The sequence below is a fragment of the Strix uralensis genome, chromosome 16 (genome assembly GCF_047716275.1).
Source record: "Strix uralensis isolate ZFMK-TIS-50842 chromosome 16, bStrUra1, whole genome shotgun sequence".
NCBI lineage: Eukaryota > Metazoa > Chordata > Aves > Strigiformes > Strigidae > Strix > Strix uralensis.
In genome coordinates, this window is record NC_133987.1 from 20208253 (window position 1) to 20230949 (window position 22697).

A 22697-nucleotide genomic window follows, 5' to 3' on the forward strand; every position below is an offset into this window, starting at 1 on the left:
TACCCTGCATATTGCCCCAACCTGCCCCGATTCCCACTGCTGCTGTGTGAAGCACGAGAGCTGCTGCCGCCCACCAGCCTCAGCGGCAGCAGGACAAAGGACCTGTCCCCGATGCCGGCCACCAGCCCGTCCCCTCGGGGCAGAGGCACCCTCCTGGCTGAGCTCCCGTGCATCCCCCTAGACGTGTGCCGTATGGCGTTCCTGTCTGGCCTAGCTCGCTGGCGGCTGAAGTGAGAGACAGACGTGTCAGCGCCTCCGCCCCTGAGCCACGCTCCCACCGCGCAGCCCGTCTGCAGGCAGCGAGGCTCGGCCCCGGCAGCGAGCAGCGCGGTGCGACACGGTGCGCTACGCCAGGGTGCGGGGCCACCGCAGCGGGGTGGCCCTCTCTGCCCCTTCAAACATGTGGCGACCACGTCTGACGCGGGCGTTCGGTGCGGGCGAGCTGGTTTCCTTCGCCTGCGGCGCCGGACGAGTGCGGTGCAGGTGGAACTGCGGCATCGTGGTGCGTAGGTCGGGTGTCGCGCCGGTGCTGCTCACCGGCGGATCTCGGAAGCAGCCCTGTGGCTTAAGCCAGGGCTTTTCAGGGTATGCAAGTTCAGTCACTTGTTTAGAAATTATTTTCATTGTTAATTTGGACAGATCTCCCCGCCCAGGATGAGGAAAAGTCTTCCAGAAAACAGGAGAAGCAGAACGTCCCGTTGGCACCCAGGAGGTTTGTTCCTCAGGGTCTGGGTTTCGTCGTAATTAGCCCCGCTCGCGGCGCAGGCTCTGTCACCTCCCGCGCAGAGCCTGTTCCCAGGGCTGAGAAACCCCAGGCTCTGCGCGCTCCAGCTGAGCACCCAAAATGTGCAGACGCTTGTGAGCTGCATCTCTCCAGTCCCCCGCTACCCATCTGTAAATTGGGGATAACATCACCTGCCCCAGCTCAGCGCAGGAGCCGGAGGAGCCTCTGAGACGCCCCCAGAGCGGAATAACTCCCTCTCAGCGGCGGATGAGGTGAAGGGGCTGGGGGCAGGTAACGGCCACAGCTCTGGCAGAAAGCGCCGTGCCCTGAAGGGAATGGGCAAGGAGCAATAACACGGCAAATCCTGGTAACCCAAGGTAGGCAGGGGCTGCCCCCAGCCACCCCATCCCCACAGCCCTGCCCTCAGGGCAGCGTTTCATCATCTCCTTGAGCCAAACCTGCAGGTGCATTCTCGGGAGCAATGCAGGTGTGTGCCATGAGCGTTAGCTGGGCTGCAGCTGGGACAGACCCATTAAAAGGGCCCCTACAGGGCACCTCCCTCCCTGGAAGGATGTGTGGTGTGGGCTGAGGTGTGCTGAGGGCAAAGCGACAGACCCTGGGCTGGAAGTGGGGAGATGAACCCGCAGGGGCAGCCCCAGGTAAGCAGCGGGGAGAGGCAGGGCTGGGGGGGCCGGTGGCAGTGCAGGCAGCCTGTGCCGTGCAGGTGTAGCCCCTTTTTTCCCCGGGGGTTTCCCCAGTGCTTGGGGGAATCTCGTGCCTCCAGCAGGTACAACCCCGTGGGGCACAGCCCTGCTGTCCTTGAAGCTGATGGCAAAACATCACCTGGCTTCACCAGCTGCAGGGCGGGCTACTCTGTGCGGTTTAACACAATAATGGGAAGGAGATGGAAAGCGCTGGCACGAGCTGTGAGGTGATCTGCTTGCCCATCCACTGCGGGGTCTTGCATGTTTTATTTCTCTCCCCCTTCAAATCTCTTTGGCTTCTGCTGCCTCCTGGAAGGGCGGAGCTGCGAGGGAGCTGGGGTGGTTTCAAAGCCCCCAAGTTACTCTAGCAAAGTGTTTTGTGCTTTGAGTCAGATTTGTGAAGCTGGGGGAAGGTGAGGCTGCTTTATGGCCAAGGTAACGGTGTGAGCAGCTTGGGGACCCGCGGGGCAGTTTGCCCAGGTCTGACCCATGTGAAAGTGGGTTGGTAGCCGGGAGTGTAGTCCTGTCCCCTGCCCAGCAGGGAAGGGAGAGCTTCAGAGGAGCTGCACATGCTGCCGGTGGGCAGGAGAGTGTTTCGAGGGCCCAGGGAAGCTGGTTGCAACGTGTTGGGGTTTCTCGGTGCTGTGAAGTCTCGAAGTGATGGGTGGGACACACCATCCTCCTGTAGCTGCCCTGGCCCCAGGCAGGAAGCGCGGGCAGCGTGGAGGGGTTTCCAATGGCAGAGCAAGTGCTGTGCAGTGGAAATTGCTCTGAATTTCTGGAAGGCTTATCGGGGCATAGGTGGGTATCTTGCTTCTTGGAGGGTTAAGGCAGGGTTGGCATCACTCGTTCACCAGCACAATCCTCTCCTAATGCTCCGTCTAAAGGATAGTCCCTTCTTGTTCTCCAAAAAAAGCCAAGAGTGAAACTATGGTGCTACTCTTGAATATCGCTTTTCCCCATCTGGGGCGTTGGAACCGGCTTCCCGGGGCTCTCTTCCCCTCCCGCAGATGGTGAGGAGGCGGCTCTGCCTCCAGCAGGCAGCGAGCTAAATCCGTCGGTGCTGGATGCGCTCCGGTACCTGCAACAGCGAGCGGGGCTGCGCCTGACCCTGACCCTGACCCTGGGCTGCGCTGAGCGGGGCAAGACTGGTGCCAGCCGGGTGGGGGGAAGCAGGGAGCCTGAAGCACACCCCCCCCCCTGCCCTGCACCAGCAAACATGCAGCGTGGTGCCTGCTGAATTCCCTGAATTAAGTAAGTTTTGACGGATCGAGTTCCTTTTAGTGCATCAGCTGAAAACTTCAAATATTTATATCATTAGGGAGATGTGACAGAAGTATATATATACAAAAAAAAGGCAGGTGCTTGGGTGGCAGTCACATATTTGAAGTTCAAATACTTACCTTCAAATCAAATGCTATAAAAGAGGAAGAAAAAAATAAATTTAATATCACTTTTGCAAGGAAAACAACCTGCTGAGTCTCCTCCCAGGCTAAATGTGCTTTAAAGATTGACTGTGCAGCTGTAAAAACTATTGATGAACTGTAAACATGAAAAGATCGCCCTGCGCGTGGCCTGTCAAAAGCATTAGGTTGGAAATGCTCTGTGCTGCGCTCCAGCGTGACTCACCGAGTCCTCAGCAAATGTGTTTATTTGTAAAGATCCTTATTTCAGAAATAGTGACCTTTTTAATGCCTCGTGCAGCAAGCTCGGAAATTTGAAATTGCCTTATAGCAACTTGCGAGTCTTGCTGAAGCTCTGACAGTCCTTTCCATGGTGATTTACATATTTTTAGCCTTGATATTCTGCACTGTGGGGCTCCTTTGGAACATGATTTGCTTTTCGCAGCCCTCGATGCAATTCAGCATCTGCAGCGCTGGGCTGAGATCAGGCTGGGCAGAGGACACGGAGGGATTCTCTCGCTCGCCTGCCGCGCTCTTTACAACCCGCCTTGCCTCTTTGAACCCTCCCTGCTTTTATTAACATCCTCCTTCAAAAACGGACCGTGGTATTAGTCACAACTTTGAGCAGCTGCTTCACCTTGAAGTAGGGAATAAAACGTCGAAGCTGTTACTCCCGGCTGCTGCGCGTCAAAGCAGCGGGTCAGCGCTTTTGGCCATCGTGGTTATTGTCACCGGCCTGCCCGAGCTCGGGGCCCCCGGCGCTCCCACGCTCTGCACCAAAGCAAATTTGGTGACCAGCCACCTCGTCGCTCTGTCCCCTTGCTCTGAGTCGTCGCTTGCGCCGTCAGATGCCAGCCCGGAGCGGTGCAAGGCGAGCGGCGGCACTGGGCCGGAGCGTGCCGGAGCCCGGGCAGCCACAGGCAGCCACGCCACTGCTGCCCTGCCACGGAGCATCTCCGTCCTCACAGTCCTCGGGAACTTCCCGGCGAGGCGTTGAGCATCACTGTTAATTGCTCAGTCGGCTCCTCCAGTGCGTCTCTTTAAGCTCTGGGATGTGAATATGCTGAATATGAAATGTCACAGTTGTAATAACAGTTATTTAACATTTCTCAGTCCTGTGACTAACGCTTCTGCCATTTGTGTTTGGTGACGGGCGATAGCATTGCTCCTTTCTGTTGTTGTTCATCCTAATGCATTGGGGAAAGATGTTTTGATGGTTTTTTTACTGTTTGTTTGTGTCCTTTATCAGCGCTCTACAATTTCTAGTTGCTGATTTATATTCAGAGTTATGAATATCTCCTTTCTTCTTTTTGTTGGGCATGTTTTTATTTTTATAGCTGTTTACATATTAGCCAGGAAGTTTTTAAACTGATGCAAACTCCTATCACAGGGCTGAGTTTTGGGGTAAAACACTCTTAAATCACTCTCTATTCACAGTCATGCTTTTATGCTTAAATCCATTCTCCTAACTGATTTGGCTTATAATTGTTTTCTGCTCTGTGAATTGACCTTTCAAAGCGCCAGGAATATGTGCTAGTGCCTTGGACTTGCCTCTGTTTGCCCATAAGAAGCGTAATCAAGTCATGATTGCTTGGACTTGAGCAGCAACTAGTTTTTAATTCTGTGATCCATTCCCCTTCAGCTGTCAACACAGAGTCTAAAATAGCACTCCCCTGTGCTAGATGCCACGCTTCAGAGCTATGAAATTGTCATTTATAGGTTTTTAGAAATTCAGAGGACATTTTAATACTGGCGAAGTGAAACCTCCAGCTTCCCATCATAATGCAGCTTTCTCTCCTACTTATTATAAATAGGTGCTTAAGCAGCCTCTGGTACAATCTGGCCTCTGGCACAGCTCAGGGTTTGAAGCAGACACCAGAGCACCCTGTATCTATAGATTATCTTTCTCTGAATTACTGGCAACTTGTTTAACTAGAGGATCCCAGGTTTTTACCCTTGTTCTTCCCACCTGGTCGCTTCTGGGCAGCTTTTATCATTGATTTTCAGCGTTCTGGCCGTGTGGATCTCGGCAGGACCCTGAAACGCCACGTGGGTGAAACACTCCAACAAACGAGCGGGTCTGGATCCTTCATCCTCCCACTCGTTATCCCAGCGTGTGGCCGGGATGCGCAGGCAACTGAGGGGCTGCCCTTTGCTTTCCCGGTGGGTTTTGTTCTCACCATCTTGATGCTGTGCTGGAGGAGGACTCGGTTGTTCCCTGGTTCCTCCCTCCTCTTTTTCCTGCTGGTTTAATGCCTCGGTGTTGCTGCTGGGGGGGGCTGTCACTGCGGGAGCCTTTTTGCGCGAGCCCCCGCCGATGGTTTGCTGGCACAAGGCACGGCGCTGGCTGGAGACGGAGCGTGTTCATGGGAAACTTCAGTTACTCCACGCAGGCTGCAGAGACAGCACCCTGAGGTGTGACACAGAAATGGAAGTGGTAGAGGCTGTGAATGATGCTTTTTGGAGGTGCTGATCAGCAGCCTGGCGAGGGACATGAGTCTTGGTTTAGTCCTGTGTCCCACGTCCGTGAGGTTATTCAGTGGCGGGAGCGGGCTGATGGGCTGCGATGGCTGCAAACACGATGGAGCTGGGCTAGAGGTATGCCAGCAGTGAAGACAACCAAAAAACATTATAGTGGAAGAGCAAAGGAGAGGAAAAAAGCATCATTTGATGCGTGGCAGTTGCGTCCAAATAAGAGAAACAGAAAAGGGCATGAATTTTGACAAGTTAAATGAAGAGCCATTATAAGGGAGGCAGGAATGATCATGAAGGACAACTTGCTGAAGGCATAAAAAGCAATAATAAAATCTTCACTCTCAAACACGCCCCCGGCTGCTGTAGGGTGGGTGTCTGGCAGGCGGGGGACAGACCCGCTTTCCCCGTGCCCTGTTAGTAAAAGGCTCTGTGATCCAGGAATGTCCCGGGGCTGAGCTGGCTGCCCCTGTTACTGATAGCCAAAGACGAGGCTGGGAGGCAAACCCTTCCCAGAAGCTCGTCAGCTAACCCAAGTGAATCTAAAATGTTCATTAAACAAATGAGAGCGGGATCCTGCCCTGCCTGTGTCTGTGCAGAGGGAGGTCTGGGTGCCTCGGGGGTGCTCGGCTGGGGCCAGGGCTCCCGCTCCTGCCCCGTCTCTTCCCATCAACGTCTCCGAGCAGGCAAACAAACAGAAAATTATTATTTTTTTAATTGCTAGAATTGTATTAATGTAAACAGATAAACTCAATCAGTGAAGCTCATTAATTTCTAGCACATGGCTTATTTACGCTCATTCTGGCTGCTCCAGCACTCATTTTGTTATCATAGGAATGTCAATTACCTTTTAAAATAAAAATCAATGTTTATTCACTGTTAAAGATAAAGCATGAAAGAGTTTCCTTAGACATGCTGAGGAGGGCTCTCCTCCCCAGCCCAATCCCAGGGCTCCGGCGTTGGCGGCCAGGTGCCCATCGCCGCTGGCGTGGCACAGCGGGGATGGCAGCGCGGTGGCCTCCCCGCAGGGAAGGGGTCACCCTGGGCCCCCGCCGCAGCCCCCTGTGCCTTCCCACCCCATCCCGTTTGGGAAAGCCCGGCGTCTTCCCGGGAGCCGGGTTTGCGGCGGGGCGTTTCCCTGCCATGAGCTCCACCGATGTGGAAGGATGGAGGGAGGAAGGAAGGAAAGAAACCCAGGGAAGCGCGGGGGGAGACCCTGGAAGGCAGCTCCAGTGCGTTACCTGATTACTTTTATAATGAAAAAAACAAAGCTAAACCCTTGGAGCAGAGTGCTAGAAATTACCCATCATTTTCAAACTTTTTTTCCTCCTCTATTATTCAGAATTGTTTTGCTTTTCTGAACTGCCTTGTGTAGGTTGCAACAACCCCACAGATTCCAGAATGGGAGATGATGAGTCACTGTCAAAATGTAGATTTTTTTTTTTTTCCTTTTAGCAATGCTGAGGGAGTCAAGTCTCTGCGACACACACTGATCACCGGCACCTCGCAGGCTAAAACTGGCAGAAGCTCCCAGTCCACCCATGGGTGCGAGTGCTGGGGCTGTGCCCACGGCTGCCCGCCGTGTCCCCCGTGGGGATGCCCGTCGCGGGCAGCGTGGAGCTGGGTGCTGCTCTCCAAACCCCGCCGAGCTGCCGGGGATGCGCGGGGGGGCTCAGCTCTTGCGCTGCTGTGCGTGTGTTCAAACATGTGTTTGCGGTGGGCTCAGCGTCCAGCCAGCACCGCAGAGCCCACCTCTGCCGCCTCCTCGCTCTTGCGCTCCTTTCATTTGACTTGGGTTTTTTCCACTGTTTTTTTTTTTTTTTACAACAGGAAAAAAATCCTTCAGAAAAGGCATATCTGTGTAGGTGACTCTGCTCAGACACAAACCACCACCGCAGAGAGGGGGAGAGAGTGTGAAGTAGAGATGGAGCCAGATTACAGCAGTACCCGGTGGGAAGCTGGCGTGGGGCTGCCGGGGCGATGGGGATGTGCTGGGCGGAGAACTTGGTCCTGGGGAGCAGGATTCATCCCACTGGCAGGCGGTGGGGAGCCCAACATCCAGCCCAACAAGGGGAGAGCTGCTGGCTACAGGGGGTAACACAGAGCAGGGGGCTTTTTAAACCAACACTCAAGTTTTGCCGTGATTTAGCCACTCTCCAGTGCTGTTTAAGCAAACACGTGTAAAGTGGGGACAGGCCCTGGGCTGGAGGGTCACCAAACCGATTTGGTGAATCCCCGAGGATTCCCGGGCTCTGGGAGGAGGGCAGTCCCCTTCCCGCTGGAGCAGCTCTCCCAGCTGGGCTGCTCAGAGCTGTGGGGCTGGGGGGGCCGTAGCCGTCCCGACGTGTTTCCAGGCTGTTTGTGCTGCCAGGGGAAGCGAGCTGTGTCGAAGACTTGGCGATGTGGGAGGCGACCAAGATGCTGGGGGGTGGCTGGGACCCCTGGGCCCTTGCCAGGGGCACAGGACGGAGCTGTGGCTTGGTGCCAGCACTCCCATGCCGGCTGAGCCGAGCCCTGCGTGGTGGCCGTGGGTCTCTGGGGGACGGTTGGGTCTAACATGGACCCAGAACCCCGGAGCTTTGGGATCTCACCGGGGACCTTGTGCAAAGAGCCTCGGGATCCCTCGCGCAGCGTGAAGCTGGGGAAGAGTAAAGATGAATTTCTTTCCATCTCTCCAAGCATCTGGGAGGTGGGTGGGAGGTAAAAAAAGATGAGCCCTGAAGTTTTAATTCCTTGGAGATATTTAGGTATCTTGCTCTTGTTACTCAAGGGAGCGCAGAGCCTGAGCTGAGCGTGTCTGAGGACGTGCCGCAGGCTCGTACCCTGTCCCTTGCCAGCTAAGCTTGGACCTCTGATTCTCTGATGAATATTAATTTTCAGAGAACTTAAACCATAATGACCTGACCACTTCCTCCAAACGGATTTGGAGTGACAAGGTTTCTTAAGGAAGGCCATTACTGTAAACCACAACTGGGGAGATAACTCACTGGAATTCATCAGGAGGGGCGGGGAGCTGAGGGCTGGGATGTGACCTTGCCCCAGGACTTCTGGCTGAGCCAGCCAACACGAGGGGAGAGAGGAATTCTGTTCTCATTTAAGAACAGTGTTAGCTCATCTTCCCAAGCCTGAGTCTTAGTTTGCACACTGAGCAGTAACAACCAGAATAGTCCCTGGAAAACTGTTCCACTGGATGAAAAGTAATGAGATTTTAAAACCGTAACTAGAGCTCTTTAGTCTTCTGGCTCTCCGGGTTAGGATCGATATTCTTAGCCATATTTCCACCATCACGAGACTCGTGCTTCCCTCACAACCCCCTCCCTGCTCCCCCCATCCCTCCCTGGGGAAAAGGGCTTTGAGAGGAAAAAGACCTGAGATCAAATCAATTAATTGCCTTTGCATTCTCCAATAAATGCAGGGCAGAGAGTACATACGTCGAAACACGAATGAACTAAAGCAGCAGCGACAAAACCCTGCTGAAACGAAACGTTCCCCTGTGTGAGGCAGCCCTTGTCCGGGGGAGAAGGGGTGACTCGAAAGAGGAAGGCGTTAGCCACGTTACTTAACGTGCAGCTTGGGGATGCTCCGATCGGGTGGGGGTGAGAGGGATCGAAGCATCACGCAGAGCGCGGGAGGAAAAACAGCCAGGCGGGAGGGGAGGGGAAGGGATGCCTTTACAAAGCCAGCGAATGCAAAATGTGTTCTAGGAGTTCAGCCCTTCCACATTAAATCTGGTATTACTTAAAAGGCAGGGCTCGCCGCAGCGAGCCTGGAGCCATCGGGCAGGGACGCGCTGCACGGCCCACGGTCCCGGTGCCACATACGGTGCTTACATGTGGAAAACACCCGGGAAGATTTGCTGATGGGAGAGGGCTTCCCCGCAGTGCCCGGGGATGCTCGGAGGGGGGGCCTCAGGATTAAATTGGGACTGTTCGATTGAGATGAGCCTGGTGCAGAGCGCAGATGGATGCTGCTCTGCTGCTGGCCAAGAGTTTGCGACAGCTGCGGAGGATGAGGAGAGGTGACACCTCAGTGGTGGCAGAGCTGGGGCTGCTCACGCAGCCGCGGGAGCGTCGGGAGCTGCTCGGTGCTTGGCTGCACATGGAGGTTTTAACCCAGCGTGGGCAGGGAGCGTGGTGCCGCGCTGCATGGTGAATGTTTGGAGGACACGCGTGGCCCAGCGCGGCCACCAGCACCTCGTCGGTGTGGGGAGGGCACGGCTGACCTCGGCGCTGCCACCTGCTCACTCAGCCTCACCCAGGCGCTTGCACCCGTTGACGTTGCCGCTCCGTTGGCTGACTGATTCCACTTCCAAGTGCCAGCCCTCGAGGGCTGTTCCTCTCCTCCCCAAAGCTCTCTGGTGCTGGCCATGGGAGAGCACTGGGGTGACTGCGGGTTGTTCAGCCATGGATGCTACTCCAGGGAAGGGGAAAGCAGGATGGGAGGGCCACGTAACGTGGCAAAGGATTATCTTGTGGGCTTTGCAGCTGGCGCTTGTCCAGCCACTTCGCACCGCAGTTTCCATAGCTTCTTGCCTGTGTCTGTCCCTGCCTGCTGGTGCATCTGGGGGACCCCAGGTCCTGAGCTTGCCGACAGCCCCATGAGCTGGATGTGCCTCGTGTGTTCTCAAGCAGGACCCTGCTGAAGGAGGGGATGAGGTCTGGTCTCTCACTACAGGAAAAGGCAAAGGGAGAAGCTGCCCCGTGCCATGGTGGGCGAGGGGGAGACTCCTCGACACAGCCCCGCTGCTGTGAGCAGAGCTGCCTGCTGCTGCGGCGGGCTCTGGGCAGGGAAGTGCAGTAATAAGCTAAGTTGGCTAATCAGGATTCACACTAATAGGGAGAGAAAATTACCCAGCTCTACCACAGAGACAGCTGAGCGGGGAATGAATAACCGCAGCAGCACGCTGCCTTCGCTGGCGCTCTCCCGGCCGGCAGATGAATTAAACCCAGGGCGGTGTGACTCATGCACACAGCGCGGAGTTGCATCGCAGGCACGGCTATCGGCTGGGAAATTACTCGCGAGCAGGCTGGGATGTGCTGCAGCCGGCAGCCCCGCGTGCTCCCGGCACCAAAGGGAGCGGTGACTGGGGGGGGGGGGGGGGGAGGCAGCAGCCCCCCAGCCAGCCTGTCCGTGCAGCTGGATGCTGGCGAGGGCCCCCGTGCCGCCCAGGCGAGGCATTAGCCTGTGCCCGAGTCAGGGCAGCATCCTGGTGAGTCCTGCGCTGAGCCCCGCAGATTTCTGCGTGCTGCTGGGTTCGAGCCCCAAAAGCTGGGGCATCTCGTGCCTGAGCTCGCTGCTGCGGCCTCAGTTCTGGCAGGGGGTGAGGGACAGGCCGGGGGAGCGGGTGATCCGGCATCGCCTCTGCCTCGAGCCTTTGCTAAGAAAACGTGGGCAGAGGAAGGCGGCTCCAGAGTTTGAGGACTTGGACAAAACCCGCTTCCTTTATGCCCGTGGTGTAATGCTGCCTGTAGCAGGGCCCTGCTGTAAAGCCAGGAGAGGGAAGCCCAGAGTTGCATCTGCCATCGCGGGGGGCGGGACGGGAACTGGGAGGATGGGAACTGGGAGGACGGGGAGCTGGTGGCTCAGGATGTGCCGAGGACGAGCCCCCAGCCAGGGCTGGGAGCAGCCACCCCATCCTTCCCCAGAGCCCTCCCCGGGGCAGGGCTCCATCTCCAGGGAGCGTTTTGGGGGTCGGGGGGGCTTTTTGGCATTTAAGCCTTGTTGTGGTATTTGTTTGGAGGCTGGGAAGTTGTGTGTCAGGTGACTCAGCGGTTGCCATGGCGACGAGCATCAGTTAATGAACAGAGGGAGTAAAGGAGCCAAAATAAATGTCGGAGCGTGAAATAGATGCAGTGAAGCCGGGCAGGCAGCGGGGCTGCTCCCCCCTCTGCCCGCGCAGGGGGCCGGTGGTGCTGCCCTGCCTGTCCCGCCTCTGGCCAGGACCCCCTTTGCCTTGCAGAGGGCAGATTTTGCTAATCCAAGCATGAGGTGCAGAGCAAAGGGTCAGCAAGCAAGGAGCACAGCGAGCCCCCAGCTCTGCCACCCCTAAAATGTGCAGCCCCCGGCCCAGGTGCCCGCGGCTGCCGCAGTGTTGGAGCCGTCCACAAACAGCAGCGATGCTGCCGGGCTGTCCCCCCCCGGGCTGTCCCCCTCCTGTCACTCAGCCATGGGCAGCGGGAGGGAGTTGGTGTTGGATCCTGCAGCAGCAACCCTGAGCGAAGGGTCTGCCCCTGCCCTGAGAAAATCACTTGATTTTTTTTTTTTTATTTTTTTATCCCATTTATTTTTTTCATCCTGTTTTTTGTTGCAAAGGAGGTGTTTGGGCGGGACAGGCAGGGCCGAGGGAAGGGGAGAAGTTACGGATCCCGGTGGGACAGGGCAGATGCAGTGCAGCTGTGGCTGGAGGCAGGGATGGAGGGATGAGCCCCACACCCCAGACCTGCCAGCCCGCAGCCAGCGGGGCAGGGGGGGTGTTTGCATCCCCTGCGCTTGTGGGTGCCTCCTGCTCCTGCTCCCTCATGGTCACAGCTTTACCTTAGGCGTTGTGTGCACCAGGACAAGGCCCCCGGGGGTCCTGGCTCGTCCAGCTGCTGCTCAGGGCAGGGAGATGCTGGCCCTGGGTTTCGGTGGGGGCTCAGCAGCACAAGGAGCCTCAGAGAATTTCAAAGAGATCTCGCCGGTGGAAATTAGCATTCTCATTTGCACGCTGTGCTGATGGGCTGACTCAGTCTCTAAACTCCTTTCCCACATGGCACTAAGGGAAAGTTTCCTCCTCGCTAATCAGATGATGAACACTGGCCCCGCGACCCTACCCGGGAGGTTGCTGCGGAGGGAGATGTTCCTGCGCTGTCACGGTGCCTCTGGAGAAGCTCTGGCACAGTCCCGCGGGTGTCCCTCGCTGCCACAGCAGCGTCGCAGCTGTTAAAGGTGGCAGAGGGCAGCTCTGTCCCCCCAGAGCGGGTCGGGGCTCCGGGGCTCTGAGCCAGAGAGAGGACTGAGGCGTCTGGAGAGTGGAAATCTCAGCATTGCCCTGGGACTGACACCCCCGCCCTGAGTGAGACTGGAGACGTGTCCGGAGGCACCTGGCACGTCCAGGCACGCACCGGCTCTGCGCATCCTTCTGGGTCTGTTGGGGTGTTTTGAGGTGCTGGGGGTTGGCACGGCCCTTCTCTGGCAGCGTGTGCCCGATGGCTGGAGAGCAAAGGGACAAATGTGGGGGGGCGGCTCTGGGGTGCGTGGGGCAGAGCCGTGCTGGCAGGTATGGGGAGAAGGTCAGAGGAGGTGGATGGAAACCCGAAAGCTGAGAGGAGGAGGAGGATAGGGGCTGTGCTGTGCAGCTGCTGTCCTCACCCTGCCCGCTGCCTCCCCAGCCCCATTCGTGGCACCCGTGTTCAGCCTCCCCTTCGCCCGCAGTTCCCAAAGCAACGGGAGCAGGCGGTTCTCCCTCGGATGCCGTGTCTCCCGCTTGGATGACAGTTTGCCACCTCCAGAACTTCATCTCCAGGTTTTAATTGATGCCTGTCATGATGCTCAGGCTCCCCCGAGCCCGGAGCCAGAGCGCAGACTGATGCCGTGCCACCGTGCGGGGTGACTCCTCTTGCCTTGAGCCCTGTCCCCTGGCAGCGTGTCCTTTCTGGTCCCATGGGAGAGGGGACAGAGCCAGCATGGCCTGACCACCGGTGTCGTGAGGGGGCTGCAGGAATTCCCCCGCCTTGCCCTGCCCCTCGCCACTCCAGAGAAGTCACGCGCCATGCCTCAGTTTCCCCATTTATAACACCCAGGACAGCATTCGTCGGCGCTGCGGAGGAAGCGTCGTGCGTAGTCTCGCCTAGGCGTGCTGCTCGCTTTGGGGAAGGTGGCTCCGTGAATCCTGCAGGCAGAAGTGGCTCCGCGGGGCCAGCGCCGTGTTCCCGTCCAGCACCGTGGGACGAGCCAACCTCGGTGCCGTCCCCAGCAGCTATCGAGCGTGGCGCTCGGTGTCTTGGCTGCCATGAGGAGCCGGCTCGCAGCGTCCGCAGGAGGTGACAGGCTGCATCCATCACAGCAAATCCATAAGTGCAACTGGGCATAGCCAGGATTTTTTAAATTTTTTTAAAGCCTTTAATTTCAATCTGTGTGTCCATCATAGCACATGGACCAGGCTGCCGGGGCTGGTGGATGGATGAGCAGAAGAGGCGAGAGCCTGTTCACAGGCTGAGCTGTAGGGCTGTCCCCTGCTGGGGGGCACGGCCAGGCCACCCCCTCCTTGCCCCACATCCATGTCCTGCAGCGTGTCACTGGGTCCCCAGTACGTCACCTGCCTGAGCCTGACGCATCCTTGGCTTTCTCCTCTCATGGCACAATTTCACGCTTTGGCACAGGAGAGCGCTGAGCCCGAAAGCGCAGTGAGGGGAAAGGCACAGCAGGCAGGTGTTTAAAGGCGAAAAAGAGCCATTTTTTCCCCAAATGCTAAGCAGGAGGCCAGCAGATGCTGGAGCATCTGCCTTCCCCTGGGCCTTCCAGACAGCCTTGCCAGTGCCCACCACGGTGGGGCTGCTCTTGCCCTGCTCTGAGTTGTGCCATGGGGACCCACAAGTGGCTGGGGGCTCCTGGCGGGATGGCGCCATGGGGCGGGTGGCACTGCTGCCTGTGTCACACTCGGCTGCCATGGCCTCGGCTGCTTTGCCATGGGTGTGCACACGCGCGTGCGTGTGTGTGCGCTGTGGGTGACACATGGCAGAAGGTTGGAAATGGGGTATGGATGGGTCATCTGGTGACTCTCTGCCTCCTCTGGCCTCTGCCCCAGCTGCTGTTGCCCCAGGCGGGAAAGGATAAACAGGCTAGGAACTTTTTGTAGTCATTTAAATGAACTCATCTGCACCTCCAGAAAAGCCACATCTCGGAAGTTAAGCAGCCATCCGGGTGTTACTTCAACAAATGTGCTGAGGATCCTGGTCTGCGGGGCAGCCTGTGCCCTGCGTGTGTAGGTCAGCAGTAAATCCAAGCTTTCACGCAGCCGAGGGACTGGGGCAAACTGGGAGGACTGGGCTGGTTGCTTGGTGCTGCAGAGCCCCGGGGCGGGGACTCTCCTGAAGCAGCATCCGTGACCCCGGTGCCATTGTCATCCCCCACAGCAGGAATTGGATGTGGAAAGGGATGACCCCGACATCCCAGCAGGAGCCCTGGGCTGCGGCCATGCAGCAGTTTCCCTCCTGCATCCGAATGCGACGTCACTCAGAGCTAAAGGCCGGGAGGTTTATTTACAGCCATGTCAATTCTCTGTCAAAACCAATGAGGGGTTTGCCTGGGTGGGTGCTGGGAGCTGGCGAGCGCCTGCCCTGCTTCGCCTCCCCTTCACTGGAGAAAATGGGGGCTAGGAGAGCTTTACCGTGTCCACGCGAGGAGGGGGGGAGGCTCAGCAGAGGCAGTGCCCCACTGAGCGCCCCGCAGGTTCCTGCAGCACCGCGCCACGGAGGAGCAGGGCAGCTTGGGCATCTCCTCCCAGCACAGCGGCGACACGAGCAACAGGGCTTAGTCTGAGAGAGAAACATGCAGCCCTGTCGGGGGGACCAGCAGTGCTTGGAGGGTGCGGGAGCGGGGATCAGCCAGTCCCCGGGGCAGTGTTTGAGGTGGCTGACAGCACCCAGCAGCGCTCCCACCAGCGCAGGGGGGTCTGAAGGTTTCCTGGTTTGTGTCTCCCCAGGAACTTTCCGAGGAGTGTGCAAGAAAATCGACCACTTCCCCGAGGATGCGGATTACGAGCAAGACACGGCCGAGTATCTCCTCCGTGAGTCTCCTTTCCCGTGGCGTGGCGGGAGCTGCGCGCACTCCCCGGGGACCCCTTCCCCATCCCCCAGCACCTGGGGCTTCACCCAGCTGTTGGCAAGAGGCTGGTGGGTGGCAGCCCCCCGGGGTCCCTGCGTGGCAGCGGTGACCCTCGGGGTTACCCGAGCGTGGCCGCGTCGCGCTGCAGCAGTGCTTTTAATGCGTTAATGGCACATTTGTCTGGCACTCGCTGTCCCTGCGGCCGGTCCCAGCAGCTCGAGCTTGTTGGGCCACCAGGACCCAGCACCGCAGGGGGGTCTCCCCCTTCCCCAGAGTCCCTGCAGCCAGGCTGGGTTTGCTGGTGCTCGCCAGCAGAGCGCAACGAGCATCTGCCATGTGCTCTGCCGGCAGCAGCCGAGTGGAGACAGGGAAAACAGAGCTGGCAGCTCTCCTGGGGAAAGTGGGGGCCAGCAGAGCCTCATGGCAGGACCCGGAGGGTTCTACATAGAGGGGACCTGATGCTGGGGTGAGGCTGAGCCCACAGAGAAGACGCGCTGTCCCCAGAGCGCTTTGCAGACACAGCGCTGGGGCACCGAGGTGCCCGTCGGCAGAGCCGGGACACAACTGACACACGTGCCGGCGTGCAAAGCACCACGGCCGTGCGCTGCCCGGCCCGTCGGCACGCGCTTGTGACAGGCTGCGAAGCCTCCGCGGCAAAAGGGGCATGAGAACACCTAAACCTCCACACAGGCAAGAGCATAAGGCAGCAGGGGCACGTGGCAGCCTCGGAGGTGTTGGCATCGCTGGGCTCTGAGCTGCTGGGGCTGGGAGGAATCCCCGGGGGCACAGTGACCCCCAGCATACTGATGCAGCTGCTGCTTGTCCAGATGTTGCTCTGAACTCCCCATTTTCTAATTCTGCAGGAAGCCATCAGCTCTGCTCACCCATCGAAGAGGGGTAATGGAATAGGTTTGCAATTTTAGTAGATTAGCACTTAAGTTCTTCTCCCACCCCCTCCCACATTTAAAATAAAAAGTCTATTTTAAAGCCCCCAGAATGGCATTTTAATGGGGCTTCTCTGTATTTCTGTGCTTTTAATAAAGGCCCTAAGAGAGGGATGAGAGCCCAAACCAAGGCACAGTGTATTTTCGGTGCAGCAGGTAGTGATTTGCTGCATTAATTGCTCTTTACTGTCATTTTGGAAACTGAACTTCTGATAGGGCCTGTAGAAAAGACCCTTCTTTGTGTCGCGCTCAGTCGGTAGCTCCTGAGCACATGGAGACAGGCACTGCCGGAGCTTGGGATGGAGCCCAGCGCCGGGCTCATGGAATCACGCAGGGTGGGCTCAGGGTCGTGGGCCTTTTGTTCATTTTGATAATGTCCCTCCCCTACATCAGAAAACAACTTTTTGTTGAACTTCAGGTGTGTTAGTTTGTAAATTCTTGACTTTCGAAGCAGCCGTGGTAGCTGGGGACCCAAGGGGCAGGTTCTGGAGCCCTGTGGCTGGCAGCGCTGCTCCTTGCCAGCCCGCTGAGAGCTGGGGGGTTTCTGCAACCCCAAGAGTCACGTCCACAGCCAAAACCCGTGGGTGGTGCGTTTGGTAATGGGAAGGTAAATTGCTAGAGCTGACTGTGACAAGACTGGAAGGAATAGCCCAGGAGGAAAAAGAAAAATAATTCAGGGTTTAAGCTGTTTTAGTGATGGGAGGCCTGAATCACAGGGTTCACAGGGCTGATGCTGGACCCCCGAGCAGCTTGGGGACGAGCAGAGGATGCGCAGGGGGGACGGGTGCTGAGTGTCCCCCATCCCTCGTGCCGTTACAACGCTTCCCGGGCACTGGTGTTGGCGCGGGAAGTGCCGGCAGCCCCCGCTGCAGGAGCGATGCCGGGGGACGACCCTGCCCCGCTCCCTGTCCCACAGGTGCAGTGAGAGCGTCCAGCATCTTCCCCATCCTCAGCGTGGGTCTGCTGTTCTTCGGGGGCCTGTGCGTGGCAGCCAGCGAGTTCTACAAGAGCAAACACAACGTCATCCTCAGCGCCGGCATCTTCTTCGTCTCTGCAGGTAGGAGCTGCCCGGCGGGGTCTGGAGCAGGGCGGCTCTCCTGGTGTAGATGTGTGGGAGGACACGGGGGAGCTGGAGGATTCTGGGGGTCATGAGTTGTCCTGACCCCGTGAAAAAGTCCTCATGGCAGGGGAAAAAAAACAGTAGAGGTTTCTGGCAAGTGGCCACCGTGCTAGACAGCACTTTAAGCATCCGCCCTGCTCTGCCCCGAGTGGATTCCGTGTGGGTGCTGCAGCCCAGGAGGGCTCCCAGAGCGCAGCCACCCCACTGGGGGGTCACCCGGCCCCCCGAGCAGGTTTTGGGGGGCTCTGCCCTCTGTGACCGCCAAGCAGCGGGTGGCAGGGCTCAGCAAGGGCAGGCGCCGCGCTGGCAGCAGGCAGAGGGGCTGCCACAGTCCTGCAAGGAAAATCACTCTCGAGAGGCCGTTCCTTCTGGATTACTCATTTCTCTGTGCACGGTTCCCCAACGCTTCCACTGATTATCGCATGACAATGTCTTTGTCTCAAGGAACTGCTCTATTTTGTGTTTTTTCTTCTCCCCACAAAGAGACAAATTACTCTCCCTCCTTCGGCTGGCAGGAGCTGCTGATGCAGATGAGAAAACAACAAAAAGAACATAATCGATTCATTAAGTAAATCCAGGAATACATCAGCCACCCCCCAGTCTTGCGGCACAGCCCTGCGGTGCTGCTGGCGGTGCAAAAACTGCCCCGATCCCAAATAATGCCCCCGGGATCCACCAGAAATGAAAAGAGACGGAGCTGTTCCAGCTTCCCTGTGCTCCCAGGGCCACAGCGAGCCGGGGTTTGTGCCGGAGGGATCCCCTCTGTGCCCCACGGGTTGGCTCTGCTCCGACCGGCTCCTGTGGTCCATTGCTCGGCGAGCAGCACTGCAAAGCAAAAACGTCCCTTTTCTAAATAAAACAGTGGTTGTTCCTCCTGCCCTTCCAAAATGTGTGAATATATGCGTATACTGGGTGTACGTGAATATATATATGGATACTGGGGACAGCAGCAGTGGTCTGTGAGGAGGTTTGGCCCTGGGGTGCTGGCAGAGGGGTTGGTGCCCCATGGGGTCTGTGGCCCCCGGAACCCTCCCCACCTGCCAGGCACCCCTGGGGGGGCAGGGGCTCCTCCAGCCTGTGCCCCTCCGCTGCCGGGAGTGGATTGGGGTCCCCCATCCCTCTCCTGCTGCTCATGCGAGTGCCTCTCCCTCTTCTCCTCCCCTGAAGGTCTCAGCAACATCATTGGGATTATAGTCTACATCTCGGCCAACGCGGGGGACCCGGGGCAGAGCGACTCCAAGAAGAGCTACTCCTACGGCTGGTCCTTCTACTTCGGAGCCCTGTCCTTCATCATCGCCGAGATGGTGGGGGTGATCGCCGTGCACATGTACATCGAGAAGCACCGCCAGATCCGCGCCAAGTCCCACTCCGAGCTGCTGAAGAAGTCGGCCTTCACCCGCCTCCCCCCCTACAGGTACCGCTTCCGCCGGCGGTCCAGCTCCCGCTCCACTGAGCCCCGGTCCCGGGACATGTCACCCGTCAGCAAGGGGTTCAGCACCATCCCCTCCACCGACATCTCCATGTTCACCCTCTCCAGGGATCCCTCCAAGGTCACCATGGGGACGCTGCTCAACTCGGAGCGGGACCACGGTTTTTTACAGGTCCACAACTCCATCCCCAAAGAGTTCAAGGAGTCTTTGCACAACAACCCGGCCAACAGACGAACCACGCCGGTCTGAGGCGGGCAGGGGCGTCTTGTCAGGCTGCATGACATCATCCTCGTGACGGTGTAACCCGTGAAATCCCGTTTTTAAGGACAAACCCAGATGGCTCCCCGTGCCCCTACCCGCGGGGCTGTTTTTTCACTCCCGAAATGCCACTGGCCGGGCCAGGCCACTGCGCCCACGGTGGGACCGGGACCCCCGCGGCACTCCCTCCCTGGCGGGGAGGGGACGGGGGCTGCGCTGTGACCCTGGCCGTGGTGCCCCTGCGGACTGAGCGGGGCTTCCAACACCACCCGGGACAGTGGCTTCCCGAGGTCTCCATCGTTAATGTTGATCATAATCGCAGTGTTATCTTAGCTGTATGTCCCATGGAAATGCTGGCGATAGCCCTGTCTGTGAGAATCCTTAATCTGGTAGTTACATTTAAGCGAAATTGCCTGGAAGTCCAGAGTTTGAAGCACTGAGTCAGTGCCGTAGCGAGTGCTCGTGTTACGAAACCCCTTTCCCTGTTGTGGTGGATGGAGTGCTCGGGCTGGGTTTCTCTATGGCGTTTCGTGCATGCATTAAATAGCTTGGAATTCAATTTTGTCATGTCGGGTTGGAAGAAACATCCTTTTGCAATTTTCTGTGGTCTTGAAAGGGCTTCTTTCTTTCCTTCTTTCTTTCCTTTTTTCTTCCTTTGGTGCATTCAGGCCATGAAAGGACTCAGGAGCAGAATTCCTCCAATGACTGGTAGCAATTAGCCAGCGTTTAATTAACCTCTAATGTTGCAAGAAAATGAATTAATTCCCTAAAATTAATACACACACAGAGTCACAAATTACTGTCTGGGCACAACCAAGGAGGCAACGCTTGAGCTGGTAGTACTGAAGGAGAAGCTGGGCTGATGGCTGGGCCGCCGGCCGTGGGCTGCGTGCGGATGGTGTATGATTCTATAATGGCTGGGAGATCGATGAGAAAATTAACAATAAAATCGTCCAGTTTGGCAAGCAAGTTACTTGGCTGAATAGGTCGCGCTGACCCTGCTGCGGGCAGCTGGAAAACCGGGCGCTGTGTCCCACGGGTGGTTCATGGCAGCCTCAGCCTCTCCCGCGGCTGCGCGGGGCTCCCTGGGCTGCAGGGGGGCTGGGGGAGCAGCCCCCGCTCCTGCCCTTTGTGGTGCTGCTCTGGTTTGGGGGGGGGGCCTTGGCTGGGCAGCGGTGGGGCACACGGGGTGTGGGGTGCTGCAGCGTGGGGGCGAGGTGTGAGCGCACGTGCAGCCCCCCAAGCCCAGGCACCGGCGGGGCGAGCGCTGTGGGAGGGCGGCTCAGAAAGCCCTTTCCCCCAAAAGGTGCTGTGGTGGGGTGACGTCCCCTCCCTGGGGGCAGCCGCGGCGAGACCCCTCTCCCAGGGAGATGCCAAGTTGGGAGCCAAGACCTCCTCGGGGAGCCCCGCTCTGGGTGCCAGCACAGGCCCGTCCCCTCCGAGCTGCGTGAGGGGACGTGGCAGCTGCCTGCGGGGTGTCCCGGCACGGGCTGGCAGCGAGGTCGGTGGTCGAACGCTGAGATGTCTGTGTGCAGCCGGAGGCTCGGCTTTAAAGGCTGAGCCGCCTTCTCTCACCCGAGCAGAGCTTGTCTAAATGGAGGTGGTTTGGAAGCAGCTGGTCTTACGGTTTGATGTGTCACTTAATTGAAATCTTATTTAACCTCCTGACAAAAGTGATGGATTCCCACGGAGGCCCTAGGGGGGCTCATTAAGCAGCCGCAGGTAATCTGGGGCCGGCGGAGCTCGTGTTTGCTCCTGCTCGCTGCAGAAGGAAAACATCTGGTGCCTGGTGTGTGTTTCTTTGAGCAGCCGTGCCCTGGGTCTCCTGCCCAAAGCCAGAGTGTGGCCGGTCACAGAGCATTTCCTAATCCTTCCTGGGGATAACGGGCAGGTCGCTGTGGGAAACCCAGAGCAAAATCCCACCTAGAGCCCCTCAGAGAGCCCCGAAAGGGCCGTCTGCCCCCTGGCAGGGCCTGGCTGCACGGGCTGCAGGCTCTGCGTGGGGTCTGCATCTCCAATACTGGTCATTTGCTACTACTGCGAAGGGGGTTTGTGTGAGAAGACCGATTCAGATGCTAATTAGGCCTCTTAATTGCCGTAGTTGCTGATCACATGTATTAAAAACAGTTGAGGAAATATAGCACTCCGACCATAGGGTAATATTGAAAAAAAAGTAGTGAAAGGACTGGCAGTGTAAAATATGGAACAAGCTGCATTTTAACGTACCTGGCACGTGGCTGCTGGTCTGGCCAGGGCTCCCACCCAGTTCCTCTTTCACCAGGGGCTTGCCCTGTGAAAACCGCGTCTGAGCAAGTGTGGGGTTTGCTTTATTCACCTACTAACACACCCCAGAGCTCTGACTGCCCTTCACAAATATCTGAAATCAAATCCCTACCGATAATTAACCCAGCGATCTTGCAGGGGAGGTCTACACACTCGGCCAGAGCCCCCCGCCCCGCAGCTCAGCCGAGGGGAGCGGTGGGAGCCCGGCTGGGCACCGACAGTCCCCAAGCAGGGGAGGGGATGGAGGGATGCTCGGAGGGGAAGCTTGGGTGGGCCGACTGCCAGGATCGATGCGGACGGGGCAGCACTTTTACGCAGATCATTAGAGACTCTGATCATGAAAGCCCCACCGAGACCTTCATTTGCTGTCCCTGCGCTGGCGGCAGGAGCCGCAGTGGTGCCGACCCTGGGACAGGTCATGGTGCTGTGGGTGGGAGCCTTGCTGCAGAGGCATCGCCAGCCTCTAGATTTTATACACGCGCACACTTCGTGGCTTAAAGGAAAGATGTATTTTTTTTTCAGAATGAAATCTCCAGAAAGCGGGCTCCAGCTGAGTCACTGACTGCCGCAGGTAAGGAACCCTGTTTGTCTCTATCAGGCAGAGCAAAGCATGTGAACAGGGTGTGTTCCTTAATTAAACCCACAGCCACAGCAGCAGCAGAGCCCCGGCTGTGTGCGAGGCCCCTTTCTGGGCAATGGGCTTTGCCCCGGCACAGCCCAGTGTGGTTTGAGCCCTCCTCGGCAGGATGGGTGGCTGTCCCATCCCCGCACAGGGCTGGCTCCTGACATCGGGCTGTCTAGTTGCCAGGAAGATGCCTGACCAGCTGCAGATTAATTAATTCCTGCAGCATGGCAAGTGTAGATAACATAACTGAAAGTGTTGTTATCATTATCAATATCATTATATATTTATTGCCATTGTGGCAGAAAATCAGAGCAACTGTTTGTCGGGGGTCAGGATGCTGCTGTGCCACATCCTGCGCGCACACACGGGACACTCAGTGCTGTCAGGTGTCATTAAAGCCACATTCGGGGCAGCTGGTGGTGTCAGTGTTTTTCTTGAGGACCAGTGAGGCAGGAGATTGGTTGGGAAAGGATTTTGCTTCATTTCAAAGAGAGGATTGGTTTTCTGAAGTTAACCAAGTTATCCTCTAAGTAATTGAAGAGAAGCAGGAGGTGCTGCAGGATGTGCGCGGGCTGTCACCATCCCCTGCACCGCACCGGGTGCCACAGGGCAGGCGCTGGAGAGGCGGACAGCAGACTGTTTGCTCTGACTTGAGGCTGAATTTATGACTGTTTGTTTCTGAGGCAGCGTAACTCTGGCCACTGCTCATTCTAGTGCCTTTGCCTTCTGGTTCCAATGTCTGTGACTCATCTTGGTCTTGCAGCTGCAGGGCCAGCGGCGTGAAGCACCTTTGGAGGGGTCAGGTGAGTGGGGAGAGGTCCCTAGAGCTGCTGCATCAGGGGTGCCCTTGGTGTTGGGCTCCCTGAGCAGAGTAGAGTGGAGTAAAATAGAATAGAGTGGAATAGAAAAGGATAAGAATAAGGATAAGAA

The 22697-nt window shown here is 57.5% G+C and overlaps 1 protein-coding gene across 2 annotated transcripts in view; it reads left to right on the forward strand.

Annotated features, from left to right (window-relative positions):
* The window catches only part of CACNG3 (calcium voltage-gated channel auxiliary subunit gamma 3), a 30960-nt gene extending 11132 nt beyond the window's left edge, over window positions 1–19828 (forward strand). The window contains exons 2-5 of one of the 2 annotated variants that reach the window (XM_074885913.1): window positions 14986–15069; window positions 16968–17108; window positions 18339–18585; window positions 18709–19828. In XM_074885913.1, the coding sequence (XP_074742014.1) occupies window positions 14986–15069; window positions 16968–17108; window positions 18339–18585; window positions 18709–18850 (614 nt within the window). In that variant the 3' untranslated portion in view covers window positions 18851–19828. Of the gene's footprint in view, window positions 1–14985; window positions 15070–16967; window positions 17109–18338 lie in introns of both variants that reach the window. The other variant, XM_074885912.1, reaches the window with a different exon arrangement.
* Window positions 19829–22697: the final 2869 nt, after the last annotated feature.